Source organism: Callorhinus ursinus, unplaced genomic scaffold (assembly GCF_003265705.2).
Source record: "Callorhinus ursinus isolate GAN/ISIS: 27379988/994484 unplaced genomic scaffold, GSC_fseal_2.0 scaffold44, whole genome shotgun sequence".
Taxonomy (NCBI): domain Eukaryota; kingdom Metazoa; phylum Chordata; class Mammalia; order Carnivora; family Otariidae; genus Callorhinus; species Callorhinus ursinus.
In genome coordinates this window covers 5,046,121-5,072,270 of record NW_027397106.1, presented here as the reverse complement: position 1 = coordinate 5,072,270, position 26,150 = coordinate 5,046,121, and the positions used below count along the sequence as shown (strand labels likewise).

The 26,150-nt window shown below is 44.0% G+C and overlaps 2 protein-coding genes across 7 annotated transcripts in view; one reads left to right on the top strand and one right to left on the bottom strand.

The window, feature by feature from the left end:
• FMNL3 (formin like 3) overlaps window positions 1-13,386 on the bottom strand; it is a 51,660-nt gene extending 38,274 nt beyond the window's left edge. For 4 of the 6 annotated variants that reach the window (XM_025882874.2, XM_025882875.2, XM_025882876.2 and 1 more), the window contains exon 1: window positions 12,958-13,386. In XM_025882874.2, the coding sequence (XP_025738659.1) occupies window positions 12,958-13,083 (126 nt within the window). In that variant the 5' untranslated portion in view covers window positions 13,084-13,386. The remainder of the gene's footprint in view (window positions 1-12,957) is intronic. The other 2 variants (XM_025882878.2, XM_025882879.2) reach the window with 1 other exon arrangement.
• Window positions 1-20,553, top strand: part of PRPF40B (pre-mRNA processing factor 40 homolog B) — an 80,390-nt gene extending 59,837 nt beyond the window's left edge. Inside the window, exon 27 of the transcript XR_012375083.1 lies at window positions 20,519-20,553. The gene's annotated coding sequence lies outside the window, so the exon portion shown is untranslated. The remainder of the gene's footprint in view (window positions 1-20,518) is intronic.
• Window positions 20,554-26,150: the final 5,597 nt, after the last annotated feature.

The window sequence follows — 26,150 nt, the reverse complement described above, 5'->3', positions numbered from 1 at the left end:
CTCTCTCCTAACAACTTGTTCTTTGCCTCCCAAGGACATACCACAATTTGCGATTAAGTATGTATTTGCTTAATATCTGTCTTTCCCCGTAAACACCAAGGCGGAGGTGATTATTTGTTTTTCACCATTGTATACCCAATGGCATTGCTGGCACATAGTAAATAAAAAAAACAAACAAAAAAAACCCTGCAAGAAACCGAAACCTAAAACCAAAACACTTGAATAGCCCATGTCCTAGTGGGATAAGCCGGCTGACTCCAAAGCCCAAATCTTCCTACCACACCTTTTAGCAAAGGAAGAGTTGTTCTGGAACCTCCCGTATATTCTGCCGTGATCTACACAATCCCCTCCAAAGCAGCACGGAGGGCAAGGGGGCTGACCCCAAGAAGAGAAGGAAACCCTAGCTCGCAATGTGGGCTTGGAGTCAGACGGCTTGGATTCAGATCCTGACTTCACCCCTTATTCACTGTGTGATCCTAAGTGAGCTACTTAACCTTCCTGGACCTTCCTGGTTTCCTCATCTGTAAAATGCAAATAATAAAACTACTTCATAAAGTCGTGATGATTAAGTGAGATAATGTGTGAAGAGCTTTGCATGGTGCCTGGCATACCATTAGCACTGGAAATGGTAGCTGTGAAAATGATTAGCTATCTGTATTCCTGGGAGATAGGAATCTAGAGAATGTGGCTTCCAAGGGGGGTCAGGGCTGCTAAACTGACTTGACTTTGAGAAACTTAACCGCAGTGAAGTCCAGAGCTCACATTTATTCTCTTTGCTCAAGTCACCTGCTACGCTCTGCTAAGGCTGGAGGTGCAGCTTGCACTGGCCTAGAAATAAAAGAGGCTAAAAATATACAACCTGTGTCTGGGGTACCAAGATCATGCCTGCATTAAAGAATTTAAAATGCAGCCTCAGGGCAGAAGAGCATCTCCTAGGATTCTTTCTACTCTAAAAACTAGTGCCAGCTCAGCACAGGGCAGGGAATGGGCTGTGGCCAGTTGCTGATCCCACTGGTGTCCTTTCTCCTTGCTCTCCTCTTCTGGCTCAGGGCAGAGAATAAGAAAGAGGAGCTTTCTTTTTTGCAAAAAAAGTTGAGTCCTTCTCCCCTATTTTTTTCCCTCCTTTTCCCTCAGAAGAGGAATAAATACATGAGTATATATTGTAAAAAAAAAAAAAAAAAAAAAAAAATTCAATCAATGTGAAAGCTTACAGAATAAAAAGAGTCACTCTTCAGCCCCCAACTCTATCCACTGCCCCCAAGGGTCACCACAAGTAACAGTTTGGTGTGGATTCTTCCAGGCCTTTTTTCTATATGTTTACATATAAACATACATGGCTTAAAAAGCATTATACACAGTCTTCTTTTAATTGCTTTTTTAGATGATTATATTTACACACACACACCTCTTGGAGATTCCCATCAGCCACAGCCATTTATTGAAGGTCGACCCAGTGCCAGTTATTTGGCTGGAGAGTGATAAGCATCCATAAAGTCTCCACCCTCCTGGAGTCAACAGTCTCAGGAGATGGATAATAAACAAGTAATCAACAAATAATTTTAAAATGAAAAGTAATACAAAAGAAATAAGTAGCATGCTAAGATATAGAATAATAAGTGAGGGAGGCCTGAGAGGTGGCATTTATTTTTTAGAGGTGGCATTTTTTTTTTTTTTTAAACTGAGACTTGAAGTATAAGCTGGATCAAGCCACTTGAAGATCCAGGGAAAAGGCATTCCAAAAGAGGAAACAGCTTGTGCAAAAGCCCTGAGACAGAAAGGAGCTTGTACTGAAATGAAAGAAGGCTAACGTGGAGCTTGGTAAACAGGAGGGTGAGTGGGGTTGAAGAGGTCAGCAGGACCAAATAATACATAATCTTAAGGGCCAACAAGGCCAGGAGTTTGCCTTTTTTTTTTTTTTTTTGTATGTACAAAAGGAAGCCATTAAAGGTTTTAGGCAGGTGGAAAAAATGAAAAATAAAGGTTTTGGCGGGAGAAAAATGCTATGCGATTTGTATTTTGAATTTGCTTTGTGGAGAATGAATGGGGGGATGGAGAAAGGGGCAGTAGAGGAAGCCAGCTGGTTGGATATAATAGAAGCAAGAGCTGATATTGCTTGGACTGAAGCCATGGTAGTAGAAATAGAGAAAATGGGTAGATCTGAGATATATTTTTGGAGATGGTATCAGCAGGGCTTGCTGATAGGGTGTGGTAAAGGAAGAAGGAAAAAATTAAAGATAACTCCCAGCATTTGCCTTGAGTAACTAGGCAAATGGAAGAGAAATCGATTTGGGCACAAAATAGACCATCAGGTTTTTCCCAGTTTTTTACTGTTAAACAATGCAGCCCTGAGGATCCTTTATATGTACCTTCATGCACGTGTATAAACGGTTCTGTAAGGCAGTTTCTTAGAAGATGGCCTGGTCAGAGGGTACAGACATTTGAAATTGATAGACACTATAAAATGCCTTCTAAAAGACCTGTACCAAATTACCCCACTATTAGTAGTGTATTAATGTACCATTAAAGACACCCATAGACATTATCAATCCCTCAAATTTCACCTAGATGATTAGCATAAAAATTATATATTTTAAATGTTTATTTCCTTGACTTCTAGTGAGATTAAGAATTTTTTCTTTAGGGGCGCCTGGGTGGCTCAGTCGTTAAGCGTCTGCCTTCGGCTCAGGTCATGATCCCGGGGTCCTGGGATCGAGCCCCACATCGGGCTCCCTGCTCCGCAGGAAGCCTGCTTCTCCCTCTCCCTCTGCCTCTCCCCCTGCTTGTGTTCCCTCTCTCGCTGTGTCGCTCTCTATCAAATAAATAAAAAAAAATCTTTAAAAAAAAAAAAAATTTTTCTTTAACTTTTAATTATGTAATTAACACATAAGTACATTCTCCTTGTAAAAAATGTAAACATTATAAAGCTAAATTAAATTCCCTTTGACTTTCCTGTTCCTCCCACTCTCCAGAGTTCCTTCACTCTCCATCCCAGAGGTAACTGCTGTATATCTCCAGAAATGTTTCTATGCATTTAAAAATCTATATATGAAGGGCGCCTGGGTGGCTCAGTCAGTTAAGTATCTGCCTTCAGCTCAGGTCATGATCCTGGGGACCTGGGAATGGAGACGCACTGCGGGCTCCCTGCTCAGTGGGGAGTCTGCCACTCCCTTTCCTTCTGCCCCTCCCCTCGCTTGTTCTCTCTCTCTCTCAAATAATAAAAATAAAATCTTTAAAAATAAAATGAAATAAAAATCTATATATGCAATCCAGGATTAATCGTTTTTTGGAAGTGGTATTTCTAGCAGTCCTTTTAGCATAAGCAAAAAATCTAACTGAAAATTTTTAAGGCCTAAGTAAGTGACATTTAAGTTGAGACCTTCTCGAGGTTAGTTAACCGCTCTGAGCCCTGGTTTCATCACCTGTAAAACAAGTGACACAAATGCCTCACAAAGTTGTTGACAAGTTAACTGATTAATGCACGCAAAAGCATGCGGCATCTACCCAACAAATGTTAATTCTCTTTCCTTAACCTATACAGTTAAACTGAGGCATTTGGTGGAGACCAGAAACAGCCATTCCTATAAGGATGAGACAGAGACTCTACCCAGAAAAAAAGCATTTTTAATGTTGTCTTGGAAAAAAAATTTTTCTTTCACAGTAAGGCTCCTAAAAACTCTGAATTTTCCTTCAAAAATTTTAGTATGAAATATTCTGAGCAGTCAAAAAGCATATAGGTCATTTAAAAATTATTATTCGTTTTTTCGGGAAGGCAGAAAGCAAAAGGATTTAAGCATAAAAGTAACTGCTAGAGACTGGTTGTTCCCAGCTCCCTCTCAGGCACACCCTAGGGAGCAGACTGCCTGGATATCCCCAGAGAATTTAGGCCTGCAGGAGACAGCTACCGCTTGAGGCAGGTAGTACCTCCAAACACAGGATGTGACCTAACGTTTGGGTCTCACTGCAAGGATGCCACTGGTTCCCCTGGCTGGTCATAGTACATCCTGTCATCCCTACCTAGACGTTCCTGGAGGTTGAGGGTGTAGTTCAAAAGGGCAGACCCCAACACAAAGTGTCCTTAACCAAAATTAAATCTGGTCCGGGGACCAGAATATCTCCCTCTGAATGGGAGTCAGCCAAGTTTCAACAAGCTCTCTTGTTTGGAACCACCACCAAGAGACATCATTTTATCTGAACTGATAACCAGGGCTTCTTCTCCTTAAAAAATATCAAGAGTACTTGTATCAAGGAGCTTCTGCTACCTTCTCACCCAGCTCTACCTTCCCATTCCTCTAGGCTCAAAGCCAGAAATTCCTTAGCAGATGCAAGAATAAGCTTTAAACCCCCAAATACCATACTGTGTGTGTGTGTGTATGTGTGTGCACATATGCATGAGGGCAGGGAGAATTAGGGGTCACAGGTCTAATCAGATTTTCAAAAGGGCCTGTTACCCAAAAGATTCAGAAGCATTGTTCAAAGATCTCTCAAACATATTCCCAACCTAAAAGAATTTTTACTTTGGCTTGAGGAGCTAACCGGGCATGGGTAAAGATCAGCAGTGGAGTATGCATACCCCAAACTGCTCCTTGATAAAATTTACTGTAGGGCCCAAAGTACAGAGGGAATCAGGGAATCAGTCCTTAAACCTAGAGACAGAAGTCCTAAGAGAGGTCCATTTCTTGCCTGAGGGTATAATAGGAAATGGGAACCAAAACTACGTACCAAAAACTACGGTTCTGCCTTCACTTTTACTGCTCCTGAAGCACGATCCTCAACTGGGACACAGGACAATGGAGGTACAGATTAGTAGAAGATGATTCTCAGCAGGGGTGCTATCAGCAAGTGGACAGGACCATTCTTTACAGTGTGGCACTGACCCAAACACTGGGGGATAGTTAATATCCCTGGCCCTCAGTCACGAAGTACCAGCAGCACCACCCAGTCAGCATGATAACCAAAACATCTTCACTTATTTCAGAAAACCCCTTCCTGGGATCATACCTCCCCCACACGGCAACCACTTTTCTTTATGGGAACAGAGGTTGGTGGAGTGGGTAGTATACATTTATTTGTAGAACCTTTATAGGTTATAGAGTATTTTCACTATGTTTTCTACTTTAAACATCCTCAAAACCCTGTAAGATAGGTATCATCATTACCCATTTCATAAAGAATGAAATTTGCTCAGAAACATTTTTATTTTATTTTATTTTATTTTTTTAAAGATTTTATTTATTTATTTGAGAGAGAGAGAATGAGAGATAGAGAGCACGAGAGGGAAGAGGGTCAGAGGGAGAAGCAGACTCCCCGCCGAGCAGGGAGCCCAATGTGGGACTCGATCCCGGGACTCCAGGATCATGACCTGAGCCGAAGGCAGTCGCTTAACCAACTGAGCCACCCAGGCGCCCTGCTCAGAAACATTTTTAAAGATTTTATTTATTTTAGATAGTGTGTGCAGGAGTGTGGGGAGGGGCAGAGGGAGAGGGAGAGGCAGCGAGAACCTCAAGCCAACTGCACTGAGTGCAGAGCCCGATGCGGGGCTCGATCCCAAGACCCTGAGATCATGACCTGAACCGAAATCAAGAGTGGGATGTTTAATTGACTGCACCACCCAGGCACCCCGGTAGGTGGTTAGTTCTTAAAACACGATAACCATCTCCTAAAGTACGGAGCCAGGCTCATCCCCAGCTCTTCCTTAAAGAGGCACTGAGCAACTGGAGGAGGGCTACAACATTCTCCAGTCTAGACCTGAGTAGATGAGCAAGTAGGAAAGGAAGAGAATACATACCAGCTCTGTTAATGTTTTTAGGGACCCAGAGGCAAGACCACCAGCCCCAACTCTAGCCCCCCTGGCGATAACTCTGGGTGAAGATGGGAAGGTGGTAAAAGAGATGGGGAGGGGATAGGAGGAAGACATGAGGACAAGAACTGAAGCATCACATTGTAAACAGTCTAAACCTTCCTCTCCTGGCAAGATTCCTCATGTAAATAATTCTGCTAGCCCCTTGTGGTTCTGAATATTATTTACAACACCATTCAAGGACCTCAAAGTACTTTATAAACTGAGAAGAATATGCAAATTCGCAAAGTATGTGTGTGGGGGGGGCTACCCTACCCAGGTCCTCTCCTGCCCAACACACAACCTCCCAGCCCATGACTTTGCTGGGAGGGGATGGAAGACAGAAAATGTGAGAGAATCTGGAAAGAGGGGGATTCTGAAAGATAAAAAGAGAAGGAGAGAGCAGGGTGGGAGGCAAAGACAACCAGACGATCTCAAGGGCAGAGAGGCAAGCGTGACAGTTCCTTGGGTGATTCATTCTCCCATGTGGAAGGAAAACATACAAAGATGTGGCTTTGCTGAGCGAGGCAAAAGACTGGAACTGGGAACTCGGGAATTCTAGCTGCTCAGTTCATCTCTATTCCGGAATACACTTTTCTTTGTGGATGACAATCTTAAAGTCCCCACCTGGTACTGTTCAAAGAGGGAGCCCCGAAGTATCCAGCAAGGAGGAGGAGGTGGGGGTGCTGTGTGGAGACAGCACCCTCTCTTATCTTCAAAGTAAAAGGTCCTTCCTTTTCTCTGAAGTGCATTTCCGAACTGGAATGAACCCCCGGCCTCTCCCTGGCACTGCTTCAGCTTAGCTCAGACTTGGGAGAAACGTTTCCCCCAGAATGGAGGTGACCAGCCTGGTCGACCAGTTAACACACTGACTTCAGGCAGCCAGCGCTGCTGTCCCCTGGGCCCACTGCAGTCGGTTCTGGGGCGGAACTCTGGTCTTGACCACAGAACCAGGGCCCTGGCTCCAACCAGCCTTTTCAGGCAACCTCAGGGGCCGGGGAGGATCTGTGGTCTCATTTCCTCTCCACCTTGGCTTCTTTTTTCACTTCATTGAAGATTAGCTATTTCCACCACGACTAGTTCCTGTTCTCAGCAGCTGTAGGGGTTGTTTCTCCGCAAACAGAGCTCTGAAACACTGGTGTGCCTGCCACCTGGACCATCCCAGCTGCAGACTTGTCCCAGGCCCAACAAGTCCTGAGCTCAAGGGTTTCTTCGTCCCAGATAAAACAGCAGGGAGAAGAAATTAAGGGATAGGAAGCAATTCCAAGAACTCCATAGTAGATATACCAGTGTCCATTTTTTTAAGTTATTTTAATCTTATATAATATGCTTTTTCCTATGTGAAAAAATTTTATAATAAAAATGTGGAAATGGATACATTTATTACATAGGAATATATATATGTAATAAATCCCCAACAGAGAGCAAAGATTACAAACAAAAGATGGCCAAACCATTTATGATGAAATGTTGAAAGAAATGCAAGGTAAAACAAGACACCATTTCTTATTAATGAAATTGGCAAAGGTTTTTTAAAATGTTAAACCATCCGGTAATGTTTAGCTTATAGAGAAAGGGGATGCACACTGTCAGTGAAAAAGCCAACTAGTACAACTTTTTTAGAAGCATATTTCTCAGAGGACTTTAAAAAGCATATCCCCTTTGACCCAATAATTATACTTCTAGCAATTTATCCTAAATAAATATTCAGACATGTACAGGATATTCTTCACAGTGTTATTTTTAGTAGCAAAAAAAGAGAGAAATAAAAGATAAGGCAATAACAAAGTACTATACTATGGACTACTATCCAGCTATGAAATCATGATACTAAAGAATGTTTAAACAAAGGAGAAAATGCTTAAGAAAATAAAATAAAAATCAGTTTACAAAACAATTTGCACAGTATGATCCTAATTGTTAAGATATATATAAGTACATCAAAATGTTAATGGTAGACAGTGAGATTACAGGTGACTTTAATTCTCTTCTTTATACTTTTCTATATAGCTTATACTTGTTACATTTTTAACTTTTTTTTTTAAGATTTTATTTATTTATTTGACAGAGGGAGACACGGCGAGAGAGGGAACACAAGCAGGGGGAGTGGGAGAGGGAGAAGCAGGCTTCCCGAGGAGCAGGGAGCCCGACGCGGGGCTCGATCCCAGGACCCTGGGATCATGACCTGAGCCGAAGGCAGACGCTTAACGACTGAGCCACACAGGTGCTCCACATTTTTAACTTCTAAATTTGCTTAATAAACATGTATTATTGTCATAATCAGGGGAAAAGAAGCTAGTCTCAATCCTCCTCCCCTCCTTTGAGGAAACTCACATGCATGACTCCTTTTTTAAAAACCATTTGGAAATATGTATTGAGGACCTTAAAAACTTTATATCCTACAACCTAGCTGGTTCAATTTTGGGTTTCTATCCTAAGGGAAACTCTAAATATTGAAAAGGTTTTGTACACCAAGATGTTCATCACAGCATTGTTTTCGATGGCAAACAGAAGCAAACAACCTAAATGTCCAACAATAGAACAGTTAAGTACACAATGGTACATTCACTGGAGGGGCCACTGTACAAGCATTTAAAAATGTTTACAATGACTGGCTTGGGAAAACTAGTGAAATAACAAAGCCAAAGGAAAAGAAAACAAACCCCAAACTGGATTAAAAAATATATAGCAATATTACAACATTGTACAAAACCTTATTCAGAGAAAAAAATATGAAAGGTTTTAAAACACATTGGCTCCATTTGGTAAAGGAACTAGAGAAAATACGGATGTTTTTCTTCCGTATAAATCTTTAATCTTTTCTTCTTTCTAAATTGCCCATACTTTTCTTAGGGAATAAGTATTACTTTAAGAGAAAAAAAGAAAAAAAGCTGAAACTCCCTCTGAGCAATGAAAACACTCCCAAATGACAAGAAGCCCACTCCATCAGTCCTATCCCGCAGCCCCCCCACACCTCCCCCAGTCTAAGGAGGGTCATATGGGAAGGTCAAGGGAATGAGGCTCCTTCCTGGTGGCCCAAGGTCTTCTCGGTGAGGTCTCTGAGCAAGGGGGGTTCCTCTGACCAGCTGCTGTCAAGGGTCCTCTCCCTCCCCCATGTCCTATTCCAGCCTGAACTAATTCACCACAATCCCCAGGGCTGGGAAAAAATTTCCATCGTAGCCATTTGGAACTTGATATTTAGTCCAAGTTTTTCCCAGTCCCTTTCTGTGTCACAGTAGGTCCTCAAAGCCTCTTAGACAACTAGCACCCATACCAGCTTAGCTCCAACATCAACGCTGTACTTACAGCAAAACCCAAAGCCATCAGTCATCACCAGGGAAATGTGAGCGGAGGACCCATGGCAGGGACAGGCTCTGTCATACAACCCCACCCTTCTGCCCTGAGAGCCTCCTCCTGAGGGATAACCAGGGCTTTTTCTGGCATCAGAAACTTTAGACTCCATTTCAAGTCCATAATAAGTCAGCAAAGAGAAAAATGAGGGTGCAAACACAGCAAGGGCAGACAGCTATCCTTTCAAAGCCCTTAAAGCCCTCTGCCTCCCCTCTCTATCTTAGCAAAGGCCAGTACTGGCCAGAATACTAGCTCTGAGAAATTGAGGTTGGGTAGTAACCTAGTTGGGACCAAAACACAGACTGTGGCACTATCAGACAGACCAGAGATGGGTTCTCATTCTGATATGGATAGAGAAGCTCCAATAATTGCACCATCCCTAAACTTCTCAGTACTCAAAAGAATAGGAGCTGCTGTTCAGACAGGGGGTAAGGAAAGATCCCAGAGGGACAGCATAACACAGCTTCACAACCTTTTTCATATCGGGGCACACCAGAAAAATAATATTATTTGTACAGCACACCAGAAAAATGGTAGAACCGATCCCAGTCAGAGGTGACCAGTCACGGACCTTGGCTGCCCCCAGGGATGAGTGGATCAGTATCCCAGCAGAGCAGTAGGGGGAAGCCTTGGATTCGGGCACTGGGCCAGGTTAGGACTCTTGGGATCAATGTCCTGAACAAATCACCTCATGGCCTCAGACCTTGAGCTCTCCAACCTCGGCTGTCAGGCTGTGTGTCAGATCATGTGTCTACACCAGAAAGCTGGGAGCCTGTGCCCTTGACTCACAATGATACAACTTCCTCAGCCAGTGTGGTTTTCGGGTTTGGGGGCGGGTATTCCACAGGTACACTGGAACTGGGGGAAGCCCTCCCTCTGACAGCAGAAGGCATATCCTGAGACTAGCTACACAAAATATGTAATTGGTTTCATCATATTTCTAAACTTAAAATCCTTTTTGGGAATACAAGTGATCTCAGATCTGAGTCACTGCTGAGAGCTACAAATTTAAAAGCTACCATTTACTGAGCATATAGTAGTTGCCAGACTCTGCTATCTAAGTACTTGGCTTCCAGTTTCATTATATCCACACAGCAACTTCATGTGGCAAATACTATTATTATCTTCATTTATAAGAAGAAACCGGGACTCAAAGAGATGAAGCAACTTGCTTAAGGCCAAACACTTTTCTAACTAGAGATTGTGGAGAGGCCAGTATTTGAGCCCACTTTGACTTGAAAGTACATATGTTTAACCAGGACACCAGTATGTCATCTCAACAGATTTTCAAACAGCTTTTTCAAAAACCAAATCTATCATAATGATGCTGACAATCTGGGAAAGAAAAAAGAAAGGAGCAGCTTGTCTGACTCACACAATCAAGAAAAAAAGCTAATCTATACGGAGTACCTACAAAGTACCAAGGGCTTTATTATACGTGGCTCATCTAATTCTCATAAACCTACTATGACAGAAATTATTACCCTATCTTCTAGGTAAGGAAATCTATAAAATGTATAGATGAGGCTTAGAGAGAGCTTGAGACAGTTACTAAGACAGCCCTTGCTTTTTCTACTACACACACTCCACTTCTCCTGACTATTCAGGAAATACACCTGAGCTTGCTCCAGGGTCAAACATCCAACAGCCAGTACCGTTCCCAAACAGTAGGACAGGAGAAAGAAGGATAGTAAAAAGGGCATGTTTCAGAAGCAGAGGAAGGAGCCCCCAGAGAAGAACTCAAATCCCCAAGAAAGCATGATTTCCCTGTGTTGGAAAAGTGAGGTAAAATCCCCTCCTCCCATAAGACAGCTAACTAGCCCTGGCCTGCCCTGTTCCAACCCCCCATCAGCAGCAGCTCAGGCACACAGAAACAAGACCAAAACAAAAGCCCAGAGGAAACAAATCAAAACTTTATACAGAAAGTATAACTTGCAAGTGGGTGGTCCCGGCTCCCGCTTGACCTGTGCTCTCTGGGTGATGTGGTTAGTAATCAGGACACCACGTGCATTTTGTGGATATTAAGCCATCAGTTTGCCAACTAAATGAACAAACTTGTCAACCAAGTTCCAATGAGGACTCGATCAACTCTGGTTCTGAGCTCTCACGACCAACAGCCTGGCAGCCCCTACCTAAGGCAGCTCCCCACCACCCAGTCCACCTCAAACTATCCCTTTCTCTCCAATTTCTGTAACTACCTCGTGCCAGCTCACTGGGGTGGGGTGGGGGGGATTCACACCCCCACTGGAGTGCAGATTCCCTCCCACTCTTTTCCCTAACAGTTGAGCTCTTGTTCTCAAGGGCACCAAATCCCAGTCTCTCCTCCTCAGCCTCTGAGTTGGCCACAGCACATTAGTAATCACTGACTCACCCATCCCCTTGAGGAGGCTGGGGGAAATGCAGAGGGCTACAGGATGTGTGGCCCAGATCCCTTTGGCCCTCTGCAGAGCTGGTGGGCAGAGAGGTTCCAGTAACATCGCTTCCCCTTGGAATGCCTCTGAGCTGGCTGCAGTGCCAGTGTGGGCTAATGTCAGGCTCTCCACCATCGGAGAGGCCAGGATCTCTAGACAGTCCCACTGTTGCCAACAGATCTAATCTCCCTATTCCAAGGCAGATGAAATCCAATAAGGCTGCCAAGTCCACAACTATTCCCTCGGCATGGGCAAAGGCAAAGCAGGCCCTTCAGGCCATACCAACAATAACAATAACAGCAGCATTAACACTGCCCCTTTAGAGAGTTCTTTGAGGGACTGGGAACTATTTCCCCAAATTTCTCAAAGGTTAACCTCTGCCAGCAAATGTTCCATCACCTCGTTCATTTTCTTTCCCCAAAACTTCATTATTACCTCCAACATATTTTCTGGCTCCATCCCAGTGATACCAGCTCAGATCCTCCCTATCCACAGAGCCACTGAGACCAATGTCCAGTTCCCACACCAAAGGAGAATCCCAAAGCAGGCTTAAAATTCATCTGTACAGATCTTTGGGGAACCTACAGAAAGACTACAAGGAAGCACAGGCAAAAGAACACAAACCAGCCACTAGGGCTTAACATAAAAAGGGAGGAAAAAAAGGAGGCGGGATGGTTTGTGTATTGTTTCAGTTGGAAAAATACACTAGTGAAATGGCTTATCCACATGTTCAGCCTTTTAGACAAATCCACTATAACTTTGCAGGATGCCTGCAGGCCATTCTGAAAATAAGTAGAATGGCATCACTCTTTATTCCACCCCCTTCGAGAGCTCCCAGCCCCCTCTCCATTCCCCCACCTCTCCCCCAAACATCTGGTCTGGGCTGGAAGTGGGACCCACTCCCTGGGAAGCCTCCATGTTAACACGAGAGGCGGTCTCCCCAGTCAGAGAACCCTAACTTGGGCTGAAGAGTGGGCCGGCCCCAGGTTTCTGAATTCCCCGGCACCAGCAAGAGGCTTAGAAATGAGAATTCTAGGGACCTGGGAAGGCTGTCGGGGAAGTGGGGAGAAGTGCGAGGGCTGCAGAAGGGGTAGGGAAGAGGAAGAAGTGTGGATCCTGGGGAGGTCCCACGCTGAGGACCCCTCCTCCTGTGTCCAGCGGTTGAGGCCGCGGTCGGAGGTCCCCGACGGGGCTGTCGGGCGACCAGCGGCTGCTCAGAGATTGCCAAGAAGACACTGTGTCTATCGGAAACCCCCCCCGAAGGGGTGGGCCGGATAGGGGCACCCCGGCAAAGTCCTACCCCGGGCACTGGGACCTCGGGGACGGTAGGAGGGGGAAGGGACTGGGCTCAGCTCTCACCAGCACCAAGGCGAACCTCTCTTCCAGTTCACAGGGCTCAGGCATCGGCATCTTGCCCGGCGGCGGCAGCAACGAGACTGAAGGCGGCTCGCCCGGGCCCCCCTCGGCGCTCTCCAGGTTGCCCATCGCAGCGGGGCCCCCTCGGGGGCCTCAGCCCCCCACCTCCACGCCCGGGGGCCTTGGGCTCGGCCGCTCCGACCCGGCTCCTCCCTCAGCGTCGGCTCCCCTAGTCTCGACTCCTCTGCCCCGTCCGGGGCGCTGGGAGCTCCTCGGGGTCCCGCAGGCGGTGACGCGCGGCAAGGGCGGAGGCAGCGCAGCGGACAGCGGCACCGAAGCGACCGACCGGGTGGCCACCGCTCTCGCTCACACCCGCCGCCTGGCCGCTCTCAGCTCGCCGCTCCCGCGCTGCCCCTCCCCGCCCCCTCGCGCTCTTTCCCTTCCCCCCCCCCCCCGCCACTGCCCCCCCCCCCCCCCCCCCCCCCGCCCCGGCGGCCTCGCGCCTGGCGCCTAGCGCGCCCTGGCGGCTCCGGTGCGAATCGAATCACCGTGGTTGCTGAAGGTGTGAGGCGCTGGCCTGGACATCCGGGAAATGGACCCGGCCCTTTCCACAAGGAGCTCGTAAAACATACAAATATGTAAAATATAGGGCACAGTGTGTAAAGCTAGCTACACGAGACGTAGAAACAACTAGGATGGGATGCCTGGGTGGCTCAGTCGTTAAGCGTCTGCCTTCTGCTCAGGTCATGATCCCAGGGTCCTGGGATCGAGCCCTGCGGCGGGATCCCAGATCCCAGGGAAGCTGCCTCTCCCTCTCCCACTCCCCCTGCTTGTGTTCCCTCTCTCGCTGTGTCTCTCTCTGTTAAATAAATAAATAAAATCTTTTTAAAAAAGAAAAAAAGAAACAACTAGGATGCTCAGGAGAGGGAGAGAGACCACGTCTGTTAAGAGTTATAAGGAACTCATTTGAATTGGGCACTGAGGGGCGAGGAAGACTTTAACTGACAGGTGAAAAGGCATTTAGAAGGAGAGAATCTTACCAAAGTTCAGAGGCTGATCTGGCTGGACGTGAAAATGGAGGTGCAGAAGAATAATGCTGTTCTGGGCTAGGTCTGCTGGTGGGTCATCACTGATGATGTGATGAACATCTGTTTTTTCTGCTAGCCTAGCTTCCATTCCTTTTCTTCAAGTAATAGCACCCCATTTCCTCTTAGGGAACCACCAATCCCCTCTTCTCAGTCCAAGTGGAGCTGAACTTCACCCCCTTTCCAGGGGGCCTTATGACCTAGGCCCTGCCAGTCACAGTATTTTCTTCCCCTACCCTCAGACTGTTTTAGGGATCAACACTTGACCCAAACCCAGAATATAAGACTCATTTCCAAGGCTTTCTTTTACTGGAACAGTCAGGAAAGAGACACTCTGTTTCCATTAGGGCTGCTGGATCATTAGGATGTAAATCTGGAGCTGCTGGTAGCCATCATGCCTTCACCCATGACACCTCAAGTCTGCTGGGGAAAGCAAAGCTAAGAGATAGGACAGAGTTCTAGCAACATCCTGAAAACCTGAATCTAACCATGCCTGAAGTTATCACCTTGACTTTTTCTTTATTTATTCAACAAATTTTTACTGAAAAGCTTATTATATGTCAGATACTGTTTTAGATTTTGAAGATACATCTGTAAACAAAAAAGGCATATACCTTGCCCTTTCAGAATTTACACTTACAACTAACAAGTAAAATGTACAGATGCTAGTGATCAGTGTTAATGAAAAAAAAACTAAAAAGGGATAGAGGTGGAAGAGAGGTTAAAATTTTAAATAAGACGGTCAGAGAAGGCCTCCGTAATAAGATGACGTTTGGATTTGGATAAAGATCTGAAGAAAATAAGGGAGTAAGCCATGTGGATATCTGAGGGAAGAATGATCCAGAGAGGATGGCAAGTCCATACTATGTGTCATGTGTTAGAGGAACAGCAAAGAGGCCAGTGTGAGATAATACAGGTGGAGAGATGGTGGTGGTTTGAACCAGGATAGCTGTACAGACAGAGAGAAATGGTCAGATTCTTTTTTTTTCCACATTTTGTCTATAGATACATAGTTATCTCTAAACTTTATTTATTTATTTATTTATTTATTTATTTATTTATTTATTTATTTATGTAAACTCCATGCCCAGCATGGGGTATGAACTCACAACGCTGAGATCAAGAGTCACATGCTCTACTGACTGAGCCGGGCAGGAGCCCCGGAAATGGTCAAAGTAGGACCAATAGAATTGTTTGGCACTTTGGAATTATCTTTTATTCACCCCCCACATTCAAAGTTTTTATTTGACCTGAGCAATGGGGAGGGTGGTGTTTTCACTAACTGAAATGGAGAGAGGAGTAGGTTTGTTGAGGGAGAGCCAGAAAGGGAAGATTAGAAACAGGGTGTTGACTGTGATGAGTTTGATTTGCTGACTGGACATCCAAGTAGAGTTAGCCACTTGGCAATTGGATATAAATGAATCTGGAGATCTAGGTTGGTAGTATCAGTTTGGAAATCATCATGTGGATGCTATTTAAAGCTGGTAAATTCCCTTTTGCGAGTCAGTCTGCATTGTTTCTATTGCTTACAACCCAAAAGTGGAGGAGTCCCTGTCTTTTCAGACCACTGAAACTCTCTCCTGTGAAGATCAGCCTCTTCCAAACAGTTGGACAAATTGGGGCGCCTGGGTGGCTCAATCGTTGAGTATCTGCCTTCAGCTCAGGTCATGATCTCAGGGTCCTGGGATCAAGCCCCACATCGGGCTCCCTGCTCAGCAGCGAGCCTGCTTCTCCCTCTCCCACTCGCCCTGCTTGTGTTCCCTCTCTCACTGTGTCTTCCTCTGTCAAATAAATAAATAAAATCTTAAAAAAAACAACAGTTAGACAAATCAATCAACCCACATCTTATCCCCTCTTTTCCTTCCCTCCCCCCCAAACACATATTTTCCCAATTGCTGTGGCAGACTCTTCTAAAGCAGAAGAGTTATAATATACTGAAGACTTCTACTAGACAAAAAACTGAGAATTCAAAAGGGGAAATAATTCATCAATCACTTTTTTAACAGTTGCTTAAGGAACATCCAGCAGAAAGAAGAGACTCAATAAGACAGTAAACAGCAGTGTATTTACCCTTATGTGGTCTTTTGGTCCCCAACATTTTATTTTTGGTTTTGCTTGACCACCAGATCTACATACTCTACAGACTTCTGGAGTCTGCTAGATTAGTGCTTTCATTGTTAACTCTCTGCTCACCCACCTTCAAAGTTTCCAACTTTATACAAGATAAAGCCAAAACTTAATCTGATATTCAAAGGTCTATATCAACTCTAAACCCCATTGCCCTTTCAAACTACTTTTCCTATCTTACCTGGCTCTAATATTTTATGAACCCTTTGCTTCAGCTGGAAACGTCCACCTCCAAACATTTGTTGTACTTTCTTACGTCTTCAGCTTAGTTCTTTGTGCTAAGCATAATAATGGCTCTCCAAAATGCCCATGTCCTGATCCCCAGAACCTGTGAATATGTTATTTTACATGCCAAAAGGGACTTTGCAGATGTGATTAAGTTAGGGATTTTGAGATGAGAAGATTATCACGGGTTATCTGAGTGTGTTCAATGTAATCGCAAGGGCCCTTCTAAGAGCGAGGCAGAAGGGTCAGAATGAGAGGAGACATAGCAACAGAAGCAGAAGTTGGAGGGATGCAGGGCCCTAAGCCAACGAATGCAGCAGCCTTTAGAAACTGGGAAAGGCAAGGAAATAGATTCTCCCCTAGAGCCTCTGGAAGGAACACAGCCCTGTTAACACTTTAATTTTAGCCCTGTAAGACCCATTTTCAGACATCTAACATCTAGAACTGTAACATAATAAATCTGTGTTGTTTTAAGCCACTAGTTTGTGGTAATTTGTTAAAGTAGTAATAGGGAATGAGTTCACCCCTGCTGTGTCCCTGTTTTAGATTTCTGCTTTCTTCTATGTAGCCTATACACATCCCACATGCACTAAGCATAATCTTTAGTTTTTAACAAAAACGCAACAAATACCTATTGGATGCCTATCATGTGCGAAGCATCTGGCTAGATACCAGTAAATAGATAAAGAATGCAAGATACAAAGATGAATAAGAGACACCCTGACTTCAAACGAGCTGACAGGCAGGGGAGGCAAGGTAGAGAGGATATGGACTGAGTTTGAAGGCATCAGATGGAATCATTGATGGATACCAGCTTCTAAGTCCCATCCTTGAGTTCTCCCAGATTTAAATGATCATGACTCTTATTTTCTCAACTTTTCATTTAGAACATTTACTGAGAGTCTACTACTATATGCAAGACACTGTGCTAGGGGCCATGGAGGATACCCTGATACATAACTCCTGGTTCCTCTACTGCTTTCTGTTGTTCAATTTTGTGTCTGTGTCTTGTCTGGACTGTGGGATTTTTTGTTTGTTTATTTGAAACATATGTACCCAGCACCTCCTGTTTCATAAATATGAAGGGAGATTCAATGATGACTAGGTGTCTTTCTTTCAGGTGCTCACTATCTCCTAGGAAAGAGTCTCAACATATTTACAAAACAGTGTAATAAGTATTGGAATAGAGGGATGTGCAAAATGTTCCCAAGAGAACTGAGGGTGGAGCTATAAAGGGGGGCTTCGGAGAGTAGGTGACACTTGAGCCAGGGCTGAAAGATGAATAGATGTGCCAGAGGGAAAGGTGAGACAGTGGGATGAGAAGGTGATGGAAGGAGGGGTGATCAGGAGGGGAAGAGGCATTTCAGGAAGGAGGAAAAATTACGGGCCAAAATAGAGAACTGTGAAAGAGCATGGAAATCTAAGCAATGGTAAGAATTTCGGTGAGGCTGAAGCAAAGGATGTGTGTTTAGCAGGAGGCTAGGAGACAAAGCTGGAGAGACATGTCAAATAAAGTTGAAGAGGATTCTTGTGCTCCGCTGAGGAGTTTGTCCTGTGCTGTAGATAGTTCTGATTCCTAGATGGTTTTCCAGTATGCCCTTTGGAAAGATTCCTTTATCAGGATTGAGAATACAGAAAGCTCTACAGAGATGATATGGAAAAGAGAAGGGCAGGAACCAAATCAGAGCAGGGGAATGAAGAGAAATAAAGTCATAGGTAAAGATTACATTAGCCTGCTTGGGTTGCCATAACAAAATACCGCAGATTGGGTGTCTTAAACAACAGAAATTTATTTTCTCACAGCCCTGGAGGCTAGAAGTCCAAGATGAAGGTGCCATCATGTTGGTTTCTGGTGAAACCTCTCTTCCTGACTTGTAGATGGCCACTTTCTTGCTGGGTGCTCATATGGTCTCACCTCCGTTCGGACTTGGAGAAAGAGGGTTGTAGTGTGTCTTTTTAGTAGGATGCCAGTCCTATTGCATTAGGCCCCACCCTTATGACCTCCTTCAACCTTAATTGCCTCTTTAAAGGCCCTATCACCAAATACAGTCACCTTGGGGGTTAGGTTTCAACATATGAATTTGGGGAGGACACAATTCAGTCTATAACAGAGATATACTGGAGACAGAATCAAGAAGACTTAGTCACACCCATTAGATGATAGTGACTAATATTTTTACAGTGCTTTATAATTTACAATATTTTTTTCACATCCATTACCTGATTTTATCTTTACAACACTGTAGGAGGGGGATATTATCATTATCCTCATTACATAGATGAATAAACGGACTAAATGAAGTTAAATAATATGTTCAAAGCCATATGCTAGTAAGTGGTGACCCTGGCGCTGAAACTGAACTCGGCCTTGGAATCCCATAACATTCTGATTCTCTTGTAAGAGGTGAGGGAATAAAGAAGATTGAAAAGTTGAGGCCAGATTGAGGATGTGTCTTACCCTTAATCTCTAGGGAAGCCCAGAATCTCTCTTAGATCAACTGCTTCCATCTCTTTACTCGAAACACTTTCAAACTCCTGCCTCCACCTGCACCCTCCCTACCGAGGCAGTTCCTACAGTTACCTCCAGTCCCATCCTCCAAAATCTTGAGAAACATACGCTTCCTTTCGCCTTCTCTTTCCTGGGAAGGTGTGGAGGGTGGGGGAGGGGAATGTGAACAGACATTTAAAAATTTTTCTTAGGGGGCTCCTGGGTGGTTCAGTCGGTTAACCATCTGCCTTCGGCTCAGGTCATGATCCTGGGGTCCTAGGATTGAGCCCCACATTGGGCTCCCTGCTTTGCGGGAAGCCTGCTTCTCCCTCTCCCTCTGCTACTCCCCTTGCTTGTGCCCTCTCTCCGGCTCTCTCTCTCTCTCTCAAATAAATAGCTAAAAATCTTAAAAAATAATAAGTAAAAGTTTTTCTTGATAATTTACACTTTTACACATAGAATGCTCTTTCCCTCTCTCTTTGCTGGCTAATTCCTCTCATCCACTAAAATAAAGCTTACAGGTCACCTCTTTCATGACTTTCCAAGTTTAATTGAGAACATGTCCATGAGCACATAGTGTCCCAACATATCTTTATCATCATACCATGAAATCATCAAATTGTGTAAGCTCCTTCAGGGCAAGTAGATATTCCTAGTATCTAGCAATACCACCCACTTCATGTCTGTTACATGCTCATTGAACAGATGAATGACTTCATACATTGTCACATTCTTGCCACACAATGGCAGTCCCTTTGTTCTTTACCATTCCTCCCAGATACAATCTGTCTGCTTGTATCACTCAGGGTTCAATGCAGGAGACAAAAGTTCCTCCAAGTATTGTAAGGAGGCTAGGACACAGTGCTTACAAAATCAACTGGGAAGTCTAGAGGAGCCCACTGTAGGCTGAAACTCCACCAAGGAAGCTGCTACCTCTCCCACAGTCACGGAGGGTGGTGTATCTGGAGGTCTCTGCCGATGACTGGGTCTAAGAACAAGTGCCTACAAGTGTGATCCTGAGATCTGGAAGCTATGATCAGGACATTGCTGCTGTTACACTCTGATGCAACCACCTCCCAATATTTACAAAGCAGGAGACATCACTGAATCACTGCTATACAAATATATCACATCTCCATGAATTTGCTTGCCAGGAGAAATAGCCAAAGCTGCAATACAATGGCCTTTGTCTCACTTCTGCCTTCTAAATCTCACCCAAATACATCAGACTGCCTGCAAGGCTTTCTGAGAAATATAATCCTTAGCTTTTCAGCCTCTGCAGTGTGGGAAAGCACACCAGAAGGAGATGGGAATATACGATGAACGCGAACTATCCATACCCACAGCTCTGCTAGTCTGAAATCCACCCAAAGTCTTGTCCTCTGCAATTGGGTCTTTTCCTCCTTCCCCACCTGCCTTGCCCAATGCCTATCTTGGTGGCCAGTTTGGTCTTTGGTCTTTGTCTCTTCAGTCACCTCCTTCAGGCTATAGTTCACCCTTTTCTGTGATGTGGGTGAGGCAAAATTTATTAGCTATGATTCTAAAAGCACTATCTGTAAAAGAATGAATTGACATATTGGGCTTCATCAAAATTAAAAACTAATGCTCTTTGAAAGGCTCTTTGAAAGTTCTTTGAAAGGTTTTTTGCTTTTGTTTTTTGTTTTTGTTTTTTAAGTAGGCTCCATGCCCAATGTGGGGCTTGAACTCACAACCCTGAGATCAAAGTTACATGCTCTACTGAGTGAGGCAGTGAGGCAGAGGCACCCCTGAAAGGCATTGTTAAGAGAAGTAAAAACAAGCCACAAGCCCCAGAGAAAATATTGCAAATCACCTATCTGACAAAGAACTTGTATCCAGAATATATAAATAAGTCTCAAAAATCAATGATAAGAAAAATAAACAGCCCAATTTTTTAAAAAAATGGGCAAAAAATTTGAACAGATCACTCACCAAAGAAGATATATGGATGACAAATAAGCACATGAAAGGATATTTAATACCATTCATCATTAGGGAAATGCAAATTAAGACCACAATGAGATACCATTACACACCTAAAATTAAAAAGTCTGATCTGAGTGTTGGTGATGATGTGGAGAATCTAGACTTCTCACATACTATTTGTGGGAGCATAAAATGGTAAAACCACTTTGGAAAATAGCAGTTTCTTAAAAAGTTAAACATACACCTACCATGTGATGTAATCATTCTACTTCTAGATATTTACTCCAGAGAAAAGAAAACACATGGGCACACAAAGACTGGTACACAAATGTTCTTAGCACTTTGGAATAGCAAAAGACTGGAAACAATCCCAAGGCCCATTGCCAAGTGAGTGGACAAACAAATTAAATATCCCATTATATTATCCATACAATGGGATAACAAAATGAATAGGAAGAGATCAAGTACGATACTATAATGATGGATAATCTCAAATAATTATCTTGATTAAAAGAGGCCAAACGATATGACCATACAGTATGAATACACTGTTTATATATATGTATATATGTTTATATGTATATGTATATGTGTATATGAATACACATATAAAATTCTAGAAAATTCAAACTAATCTACAATGATAGAAACCAGATCAGTGTTTGCCTAGGGATAAGGGAGGATAAAGGCAGGAAAGATTATGAAGGAGCATGAGGAAGTTTGGGAGGGATAATGGATATGTCCATTATCTTGATTATGATGGTTTCGGTGTACCTGGGTGGCTCAGTTAGTTAAGTGTCTGCCTTCGGCTCAGGTCATGATCTCAGGTTCCTGGGATTGAGCCCCACATCGGGCTCTCTGCTCAGAGGTGAGTCTGCTTCTTCCTCTCCCTCTCCCTCTGTGATCTCTCTGGCTCTCGCTCTCTCTCAAATAAATAAATTAAAAATCTTAAAAAAAATATGATGATGGTTTCATGTCAAAACTCATGAAATTGGATGCTTTAAATATATGCAGTTTGTTATATGTCAATTATACCTGAGAAAAAAATTAAAGCAGAGACGGTTGGACTGGAAAGAAACCTCTTGTATATATTCACTTACGTGATTTTTGGTTTGTCTGTCTTTCCCACTAGCATGAAAACTCCATGGGGGCTGGGGCTGTACCTATTTGCACAAGCACATCTCTAGTGTTTACCATAGAATCTGGTGCATGGGGGCACCTGGGTAGCTCAGTCGTTAAGTGTCTGCCTTCGGCTCAGGTCCTGATCCCAGGGCCCTGGGATGGAGCCCCACATCGGGCTCCTTGCTACACAGGAAGCCTGCTTTTCCCTCTCCCGCTCCCCCTGCTTGTGTTCCCTCTCTTGCTGGTCTCTCTCTGTCAAATAAATAAATAAATAAAATCTTTAAAAAAAAATGTTGCAAACTATATTTTTAGGTATTTTTTTTCTCCTGCCAGTCTTCAGTAATAATTGCCCATAATACTGAGGTTGGAAAACAGAAAACTCAATTTTCTTCATTCCTGTCCTTCAGGTGTCAATGGATATGCAAATGAGATCTGGGAAGTGAGAGGCCTCCTCCTGAATCTTAAACAGTATATTAAATACTCACACACACTTAGAAGTGATGGTGTGGATTTTAATGTGTTTCATTCCTGTGAGCTGCTTGTTCTCATAACCACTGGGCAGAACAAGGTCAGTGCATTTGAGATCAGAAGGAGGTATTGAGGCTGTAAAAGTAGCCAAGGAAAGGTGTGAGATACAGAAAAAATGACTTCAGGGAAGCCATGTTTATCTCTACTTGTTGGGAAACCACAGTGGTTCCCCTAAAGTTGAGTTTAGACCAAGGGCCTCAAGTCATTCCCAGCTTGCCCCCTCTTCCTGTTCTCCTCCTCATCCTTGCCCTAGGCTCAGGAACTCAGCCTGCTTTCCATCTCCTTAACTCTGCCACATTCTCCTCCTCAGCTTCTGGAATGTAGAACCTATTGCTATCTTCCTCCCTTCCCCCCATCGTCTTATACACCCCTAGCACTTCAAGTCAGGTAGAACTGTCATTTTCTTTCAAAGCTTTTATTAAATTAACACACACACATATTTACAAAATTACATTAACAATACATGTCAATTTTACAATGAGAGGCTGTACAGCTTCATGATTAGGAGCATGGGTTTATACCCTTTAATTCCCTTCACCTATTTCCTACCCCCCACCCCTACGCCCCACCCCCCACCATATTCCTTATGTTCTTTATTGTCAAATATGTCCTTCCTGGCTAATTTCATATCTCCCACCAGGACAAAATATAGTAACACTAAACACAACGCCATGGCTCTTTGGAAAATTTTTATATTGAAACAATAAAGATAGTCTTGTCTCTGTAGTTCTTCTATACCATTTATTTACTCTTGGCTACATCATCACTCATGACACCACATCATTCATCATGTTGCCCTTGACTCTCTCAAAAATTATTACTGTGCTCTGTTGATGATGACCACAAATGGAAGTCTTACCCAGAGTATGCAGGAAATTTTGAGCAATAATTTTTTCGTACAGTCACATTAACTTTTCATTCAGAGTTTTATGCCATAAACATAGAACAACACCTCTTCCAAACGTGTCTTCTCTTGTATTCTATAATCACAGCATTCCCAGACTGTGATCTCTTTCAGTGTTGACCACATCCCTATCTTCCATACACCACCACCAACAGGAGTATATGTGGGGGACTCACGGGTACAGCAAGAGGAATGATGCCATTTGTGCCTGTCTCATATGGCATGACTTAAGACTAACATGAGGAGGGCATTTTATCACCACATCATTCAGAAGCAAAAGAGGACATCAGTTGGAAAAGGCCTATTGGTACTGTGAAGTGATGGTCTCAAAAGCACCTCGAAATTACATTGGAGGAGAAAGGTGGGGCTACTCCCAGATGACTGCCTGATATGTGTCCCAGGGTGTTTGGGGGGAATGGAGTTACTGCCCTGGGTGCCAGTGGGGGAGTAGACAGTGGGGTGGTGGTATGCGATGATGTACAGGAGAAAAGATGCCTGCTGCCAGTCTACTGTCCTCTGGTGCTATGGACTACCGGTAGCTCCACATTCAGAACACTGAAAAGAGAGGGTCAACACAGGGACCCATACACACGACTCAAGTCCAAGAGCTGGGGAAGCTCTGTTGGTAGCCCAGAGGCCCGAACTCATCTTCCATGTGACTACAAATAGGCTTATTAGCACCATCCTGGAGACAATTTCACCTGATTCCCCAAAAGGAATACTGTGCTGTCCAGAAAGAGTAGTTGGCTCATCAGGATGCCCTCTTAAAATTGAGACCTAGTCTCAGGGCCTTGGGATGACCCCACAGACATGAGTTCCAGAGTTTCTCAGGCAACGTGGGATTGGAGAGTGCCACGAAGGAGAGAAACTGGGAGAAGGGCTCATTCAGGGCCTGGTCTGGGCTCAGCTTTGATAGCCCTGCTGGCCCTGGCTGGTCCCAGGCACATAAGGGACATCTAGAACATTTCCAGGAAGGCCCTCCAAAGCTGAGGCCCTCTGAGGCACAGGATCCAGGGCAGGAGCCTAGGAATAGGATGTTATTATAAGGAAGTGATTGCTATGTGATTTATGAGGATAAGTTTTAAAGAGAGTTTCCATCTAGCGCTCCTTGTCACTGGGACTTCTCACTCTGGAAGAGAAGAAGCCAGCTCTCATGCTATAAGAACATTCAAGCAGCCCTAAGGAGGAGCCCACATGTGGAGGAACTCAGGCCTCCAAGCTAACAGCTAGCACCTAATTGTCAGCTATATGAGTGAGCTACCTTGGAAGTAATTCCTCCAGCCCCAGTCAAGCCTTTGAATGACTGCAGCCCTTGCTGATATCTGACTGCAACCTCATGAGAGACCCTGAGCCAGGAGGGAATGAATAATCTGTCACCAGTGAATAAGTAACCTATATTGGTCAATACCATACAGACCAAGCCCTTAGCAACTTACTCTTCTAGGCAGAGAATTCAACATTAGCCTGACAGAAGTTTTCTTATTCCTTTTTTTGTAAGATTTTTTTTAAAGATTTTTATTTATTTATTGAGAGAGAGAGAGAATGGTAGAGAGAGAGCATGAGAGGGAAGAAGGTCAGAGGGAGATGCAGACTCCCCGCTAAGCAGGGAGCCCGATGCGGGACTCGATCCCGGGACTCCAGGACCATGACCCGAGCCGAAGGCAGTCGCCTAACCAACTGAGCCACCCAGGCACCCAGTTTTCTTGTTCCTTAACTATGGCACGGAATAGAACTGCTGCACTAGTACAAAGGTAAAAACCTCTGCAGCAACGACTGTGGATTGACCACCAGGAAGAGGACTGGCCCTGTTTCCAAGCACATTAGCCCAAGAAATGTGGCAGACATTAGTGTGGGGTGGGGAGAGAAACCCCAAGGAAGATAATAATAAATTTTCACCCACTCTGATGGAATGAGTTTCAGAGTAAATATTAGGTTGTACTGTAGAAAGTAAAATTATATTTATTGCATACCTGAGTTTGGGTACTGAGAATCACACCCTGCACATTTGTATTCTTTACTGAAAGGATAACTGTTCTATCCTTCTAGAAGGACAGATTCTGATCTCATCTCCACTCATCCAATGCTTAATCGACGTTTCTTCCCTTACTTTGCAAGAACCTTTTCTGTCAGGGGCCTGTTTCCTCATCTATAAAATGAGAGGCAGGGGTGAATCTATATTCTTTGCAGTGTAAAAAACATATAATTGTGGGGCTGTATTTAAGAAATAGAATATAAAATTATATAATAGTCAATATTTATTTAGAATGAGAAAAAGAAATCACTGCCTATTTTAAAATGCTGACAAAACGAAAACCATCACACGATCCAGAACAAACAAAACGAAACAAAAAAACATTTTTAACTACCTGGCAACCACTATAAGCTCTTTTTTTCTACATTTTTTGTCTGCATACTCTTCGCCTCTTCATATGTCAATTTTGTACTATTTTTATAGAGATCTAGATAAATTAGTAAAAAAGTAATTTAAAACATTGATAGTATAGGAACTTTTTTTTTTTTTTATCGGCTTCACAACTCCTTACTCTAAGTTCTCGCACAGGTGGGGCTTCTTGCCCCGGACAAGCTCATGGGAAGCTCCAGCCCTTTGATTTCCCTTGATTTCGTTTCTTTCGGGGCTGCCTGGGCAGCTCTGCCAGGTCGCCGCCCTCGTTCCCTCTCCCATCCACCCCACTCCACAGGCAGAAGTGACTATGAAGTTGTCGCCTATCTCCACCAAGCAGGCAAGGTGATCCTGGAAGCCCGCCAGCCTCGC